The sequence below is a fragment of the Erinaceus europaeus genome, chromosome 3, assembly GCF_950295315.1.
Source record: "Erinaceus europaeus chromosome 3, mEriEur2.1, whole genome shotgun sequence".
Classification (NCBI taxonomy): domain Eukaryota; kingdom Metazoa; phylum Chordata; class Mammalia; order Eulipotyphla; family Erinaceidae; genus Erinaceus; species Erinaceus europaeus.
In genome coordinates this window covers 126,409,687-126,416,564 of record NC_080164.1, presented here as the reverse complement: position 1 = coordinate 126,416,564, position 6,878 = coordinate 126,409,687, and the positions used below count along the sequence as shown (strand labels likewise).

At 52.6% G+C, this 6,878-nt stretch overlaps 1 protein-coding gene across 1 annotated transcript in view; it reads left to right on the top strand.

Moving 5' to 3' along the window:
- Positions 1–958: 958 nt before the first annotated feature.
- SOWAHB (sosondowah ankyrin repeat domain family member B) overlaps positions 959–6,878 on the top strand; it is a 31,462-nt gene continuing 25,542 nt past the window's right edge. Inside the window, exon 1 of the mRNA XM_060187914.1 lies at positions 959–3,454. Coding sequence (XP_060043897.1) covers positions 1,153–3,453 — 2,301 coding nt within the window. The 5' untranslated portion in view covers positions 959–1,152 and the 3' untranslated portion in view covers position 3,454. The remainder of the gene's footprint in view (positions 3,455–6,878) is intronic.

Below are 6,878 nucleotides of genomic sequence, written 5' to 3'. Positions count from 1 at the left end.
CTCAAGAAATCCAAACCCTTCAACAGAGAGTCAATCTGTCATTCCAAATTTAGGAGCCGCGGGCCAAATCAGGCTAGCCATTTGGAGAGAAAAGACAACAGAAGACTACAAATTTGTCCTGTTCAGATTCTAGGGTAAAAACCAAGTGACAACCGGTATCAAATAACAGCACTTTTAATTCCTGATCATTTAAACTGCCGGGGCTATCAATTATTCCACCATGATTTCTCCTGCTCCTTAAACGAAACCAACCTGTGACCTTCAGAGAGACTTCTCAGGTCGCTAGACTGGCGGTGCACCTGCCCCACCCCTCCACCCCACCCTGCCACTCCACCCCCGAGGCCCTGTGCTGCAAGAGCCGCTGGACAGTACCTCCAGATCCACAGAAGTGTGTTTTCCATGCAGAGTGAGCTCCCCCAACCTCGATACTGCCTCGGGGAACCTGAAATTACTACCCCACAGTGGCAATAAGGTACCTTCTGGAACGACCGCAGAGGGCCAGTTAATTTGCACTTTCTCCCCGCCCCACACAGTCCAGCCAGAACTTCAGCTGCGAGTGGCTGGCAGGGACGGGTCCGGCTGGCTTTCGTTTCCCAAGTGGCGGGGGCCCCTGGAGCGGCGGGGCGCACACCTGCCTCCCTCTCTCCTCTCCATCGACCACACTCCGGCCTCACCTGCGCGGCCCCCCTCCGCCCCCGCCTGGCCCAGCCTGACTCACGCGGGCGAGGGGCCGGGTAGGGGACGACCTCCCGGGCAGAGGGCGGCAGGAGGCGGGCCTGGAGGAGGCGTCGCCAGGGCGCAGGTGAAACCGACTCCGACCTATCCCGGGAACTTTGGCTGCCGGGACTCGCTGACAGAGGCTTGCGTCTATAGGGGCGGCAGGAGAGCCGCCCTCCTCCCCACCCCCCACCGCCCCCCACCCCTTACCCCTCGGCCGCACGGGGGCCCGTTCCCGGGACCCTGTCTGGGGCCCCGCCGTCCGCTTGGCGCGCTGGGCGGCGGCCAGGAGCGCGGGGCTCCGCGGTGGATGGAGGCGAGCAGCGCCGCCCCGAGCGCAGGTGACAAGCACTAGGCCGGGGTTTCGGCCGGCGGGAGAGGACGCGCGGAGGGGCAGACGCAGAAGCCCCGGGACCGGAGGGCTGCGAGGCGGCGATGGCCCGCGAGCTGAGCCAGGAGGCACTACTGGATTTTCTGTGCCAGGCCGGCGGCCGAGTGACCAACGCCGCCCTGTTGAGCCACTTCAAGAGCTTCATCCGCGACCCCGACGCGACCCCTAGCCAGCACCAGCGCCGCCGCGAGCTCTTCAAGGGCTTCGTCAACTCGGTCGCCGCAGTGCGCCACGACCCCGACGGCACCAAGTACGTGGTGCTCAAGAAGAGGTACAGGGACCTTCTGGGGGAGGAGGGGCTGCAGAGACCCCGCGAGCCGCCCGCGTACGCCGCCCCTGCAGGGGGAGCTGCGCCCGGCGCCCCGCGAGCCGCGCGTCCAGAGGGGCCGCAGCCCGGGCGGCGGCGCCACAAGCCGCGGGAGGAGGAGCCGGCAGGTGCCGCAGCCCCGGCCGCCGCCGATGCAGGTTGCGATGGACTCCCGGCCCTCAGCGCCCGGGAGGCGGCTCCGGGAGGCGGTGGGCACGGGGATAGCTCTAGCCCCGGTGACCCGGTGCCCGCGACTTCGGCCGCAGCAGCCCCCGAGGGAGCCAAGTGCGCGACGGAGGCGGCGCAGGGCCGGCGCTGCTGGGAATGTCTGCAGAACGGCGTGGGGGGCGGCCCGGGGGAGCAGCCGCTCCGCCCACTCCCGAGCCCAGCCGCCGCGAGAGAGAAGCCAGAGCGCGCGGCTCCTAATCCAGAGGTGCTCGGGGCTGGCGGGCAGCGGCGGGAGGGCGACGGCGCGCCCTCCTTGTCTTCCGATACCGCCGTCGAGGCTGCTGGGAGCTGGACTCCCCCGCCTGCGCTCCAGTCCCCTCCGGCTTCCCCTGGAGACCCGCCGGAGTCGGTGACCCCGGAATATCTGCGGCATTCTTCACTGGAGCAGCAGCAGCAGCGCACCCGAGAATGGGTGGCCAGACACCCTCAGGTACCCGAGGCTCGCGACCAGGGACCCGTGCGAGCCTGGTCGGTGCTGCCAGACAACTTCCCCCAGCAGCCTTCCCAGCCGGTCTTCTGGACCTTGGAACCTAACGCAGCACCTCCAGACCCCAATTTTCCCGCCTATTCACTTCCTCCTGTTGTTCTCGAACCCGGGCCCGGCAGGGTGGCCGTCTTTCGCAGCATCCGTTCGCAGCTGTCCCTGCAGGACCTGGAAGACTTCGTGGAGCAGGAGAGCCACGGCAGTGAGGAAAGCAGCAGCGGGCCCAGAGAGTCCCCCGGGGGTTCTCAAGAGGGGCTGCAAGTGGCCCAGGAAAAGCTCAGGGACCCAGCAACGGGCCTTTCTCCAAAGGACCCCCAGGACCTCAGGAACAGAGGGGATAACCACAGCCCACCGCTAGTGCCAACAGTGGCTAATGGCCTGAGCCTTGCAGGCCACCCCCAGGAACCTTCCCCAGGACCAGCTCCCAAATTAAGGCGGTCCTTTAGGAGGAGCTCCCGGGCAGGGAGAGCCAGACTGTCTTCCTCTGAGGATGAGTATGGTGAGGAGGACCTGGTGAGAAGGAGTCGGCGCCCACCACGGTCACGGAAACCTTCCAAGGCAGGTGCAGTGCCCAGCCCCAGGGTGGATACCGCATTGGCCTGCAAACCTGCAGACGCCCCTGCTGCTCTGGCCGAACAGGGTAGGCCGCACCCTTGGAGGGTCCCAGCTGGAGAGAAGCCCACAGCCTTGTTCCCACACAGACCCTCGGAGCACAAGTCATCCCTGGTCCCTCTTGAAGCCCGGGAGCATGAGTGGATTGTTAAGCTTGCCAGCGGCGCTTGGATTCGGGTTTTGACTTTGTTCTGGGAGGACCCGCAGCTAGCTCTGCACAGGGACTTCTTGACGGGGTACACTGCCTTGCACTGGGCGGCCAAGCATGGCGACCCCGCGGCGCTCCAGGACTTGATCTCTGCGGCTCGGAAAGCTGGGGTTGCTCTGGACATAAACGTGAAATCCAGTTGCGGCTACACGCCGCTGCACCTCGCAGTCATCCACGGCCATCACGGGGTCATCAGATTGCTCGTGGAAAGGCTGGCTTCCCGGGTGAATGTCCGGGACAGCAGCGGGAAGAAGCCCTGGCAGTATCTAACCAGGAACACCCCTGGGGAAATTTGGCAGCTCCTGGGAGGCCCTCGGGGCAAGCCCATTTTCCCTGTGTTCCCATTAGTCCGCAGCTGTTCCCCCACCAGGAAGGTGAAGAGCCGGGAAGTATCCAGAAAGACTTCCCTGGCAGCACTGCTTAAGGGTCACCACAGCAAATGGAAGTCAGCTCACCAGTATGAGAAATTCCCCACTACAAGGGAAAGGGGAGAGTACAGTGATTGAGGTGGGTCCTTCGCCCCTGCGCAGCCACCACATCCCATCTTAGAATTCCCAGCGGTTAGTCAGAAGGAATGTGGAATCAGAGGGCCTGTCTGGTGTCTTCTTCCTGGACTTTATGTCAGCACAACCTGGACCCCAAAGGATGCCGTGCCTTCTGATGGCTCACATCCTTGGGTCACTGGAACCTCCAGGAGGGCAGAAGCAGGTCCTTAGAATCAGCGATGTTCTCCCTCTTCCCTTGCCAGCTAGGGTCTGTCACCCTGGGCAACAATCCCAGGCCTTGGCTAGAGAGGTGTATCTAATATCTAGAGACAGGTATGTAATAAAAAGGATAGCAATGTGAAGAATCGATGAAGCTCAGACAAAATCCTCCCTGGCTAGTTCATTCAGGGAATAACTTTTTTCTTCTTGCAGAACCAAGACCTCCTGCCTATGTAATTTTACCTCTCCCCAGCTGCTTGTTCACTCAGAAAGAGGGTCATAGAGACAAGAGAGAGACAGTATGAAAGCTTCCCCTGGTACCACTGTGGTACTTCCATGCAGTTTTGGGGTTGGAACATGGGAGAAGTGAGTGCATGGAAGGCAGGCAGGACCCTGTACAGTTAGCTATCACCTTGAACCCTGGAGAATAAGTCTGGTCAGAGTGAAAAGCACAAGGTTTGAAATCAGATGGCTCCTGTGAATATGTGTGTGTGTGTGTGTGTGTGTGTGTGTGTATGTGTTTTATTTCCTGACTTTCAAATTAGTGGAGTCAAATCAATACTGGGGAATAAATAGCTTCAGGAACCCCCCAGCCTTGGCCTCCAGCCTTCCTTTAGCTGCTACCCATAATGGCTGCTTCATGAACTGACTAGTGCCTCCCATTGGTCTATTCACACAGAACAACAGTTGGAGAAGGTGACTTAAGATTACTAGCCCTGCTTTAAAAGAAAATAAATAATTGGGAACTTTTCTTTTACTTTATTTTAACCAGAGTACTGCTCAGCTCTGGCTTAAAATTGTGCCCACAATTGAACCTGAGACCTCAAAGCCTCTGGCATGAAAGGCATTTTGCATAGACATTAGATTGTCTCCTAGGTTCTTAGGAGGAACTTTTCAAATGTAAAAACTGGCTTATTTGCATATTGACTGAAACCATCTTTCATGGAAACTCCCTGTCTCATAAATAACAGAATACCATTAGTTGTTTTCAATAGGTTTTTATGGCCAAGGTTCATACTCAAGAAAAAAGAAATGATTTCACTGTAAGGAAGCAATAAAGGTTAAGGGGAAGGGGGAGGGAGAGGCCTCCCCACCTGGAATTGTATGAGCTACTAAATATAATTTCATTTGCACTATACTTGTTGCCAACTAAGATCAAATATTAATATTAGCCTTCACTCCTGTGTACCTTAAAAAAAAGTACACCTTTTAATTGCTTGTGGTGAAACTAATTTTTGTGGATCTTTGGAAAGAGAGAATGTCTATAAACTATCAAGTGAATTGAAAGAGGGGTGAAAATGTATAAGAATAAAAATATTTTTATGTGCTATGGCAATGATGCTGTAATTAAGAAGTATTATTGTATTTATTCTGGTTATTTTCCGCCTATAAATATCAACAAATCTTCCTAAGTCATTGTGCTTCTGCTGATTGCTATTACATTCTTTTCAAAGTTGTGTCTTGGTGAGTGTTCTATATTTTTGTTTCTTTGTAGTTTTACTTTTTAAATTTTTTTTATAAATATTTATTTATTCCCTTTTGTTGCCCTTGTTTTATTGTTGTAGTTATTGTTGTTGTTGTTGGATAGGACAGAGAGAAATGGAGAGGGGAGGGGAAGACAGAAAGGGGGAGAGAAAGCGACTCCCCTGCAGTGACTCCCCTGTGGGGAGCTGGGCTTGAACTGGGATCCTTGGGCCAGTCCTTGAGCTTTGTGCCACCTGCGCTTAACCTGATGCACTACCGCCCAACTCCCTGTCGTTTTACTTTCTTAATCTTGATGAAATAAATATATGTTTGTTCTTTTAGAAAGCAATCAAAAATAGGCAAAGTAAGTAAATCTAAGGATTAGGAGCCAGGTGGTGGCATTACAGTGTGCAAAGACCCAGGTTCAAGTCCCTGGTCCCTACCTGCAGAGGGAAAGCTTCATGAGTGATGAAGTAAGAGCTGCAGGTGTCTCTCTGTTCTTTCTATCTCCCACTCTCATCTCAATATCTCTCTGTCTATATGTAAAAATAAGTAATAATTTTTTTTTTTAAATGTAAATCTATGGGTTGTTTTTTCCCAAAATGTCCTATACAGGGCTGAAACTTTGGCAAATAAAATCAAGAAAAATAACAACAACCATGACCAGGAAGATGCCACAGTAGTTAGAGCTTAGGACCTAAAAGCACGAAATCCTGAGTTGAACCACTGGTATCACATGTGCTAGAGTGATGCTCTGTTTCTGTCTCTCTTCTCTCTCTTGCTTAGGCTAAATATACAATAGGTTGTTTGAAAAGTCATGATGCATTTTTGCATAGAAAAACATAAAAAATGCATCATGACTTTTCTGACAACTGTGTGTGTGTGTGTGTGTATGTGTGTGTGTTTCTTTTTTTAAAACCAGAGTATTGTTCAGCTCTGACTTAGGTAGTGTGGGGTATTGAAACTGGAGCCTCAGAGTTTTCAGATATAGAAGTCTTTTGCATAACCATTTTGCTATATCTCCTATCAAAAATATATAAATTTTAGAAAAGACAAAGATGAGGTACGGTTAGCAGAAAGGAAAAAGAGTAGAAAATAAACATTTAGGCAAATGCTCTAGGAAGTGATTTTTTAAATAAATTTTATTATCTGTATTTGATAGAGACAGCCAGAAATTGAGAGGAAAGGGGAGATAAAGAGGGAGAGAGACAGAGGACAGCCCTGCTTCACCACTTGTAAAGTTTTCCCCCTGCAGGTGGGGATGAGGGGTTTGAACCTGGGTGCATTGTAACACCTGCGCTCAGCCAGGTGCACCACTTACCTGGCCCCGTAAATGAGTGCTTTTCAAGAAAAAAATAAACCAAAGAATTTTTTTCTAACTTTACTGTATTTTTGTTGCTACATTAATTTACTCAATGTTTTTTTTTTTTCTTTTGCCTCTAGAGTTACTGCTGGGGCTCGGTGCCTGGACTATGAATCCACTGCTCCTGGAGGCTATTTTTTTCCCATTTTGTTGCCCTCGTTGTGCTTGGTGTAGTTATATATATATATATATATATATATATATATATATATATATATAATTTATTCCCTTTTGTTGCCCTTGTTATTTTTTTATTGTTGTAGTTATGATTGATGTAGTTGTTGTTGGATAGGACAGAGAGAAATGGAAAGAGGAGGGGTAGACAAAGAGGGGGAGAGAAAGATAGACACCTGCAGACCTGCTTCACTGCTTGTGAAGCGAGTCCCCTGCAGGTGGGGAG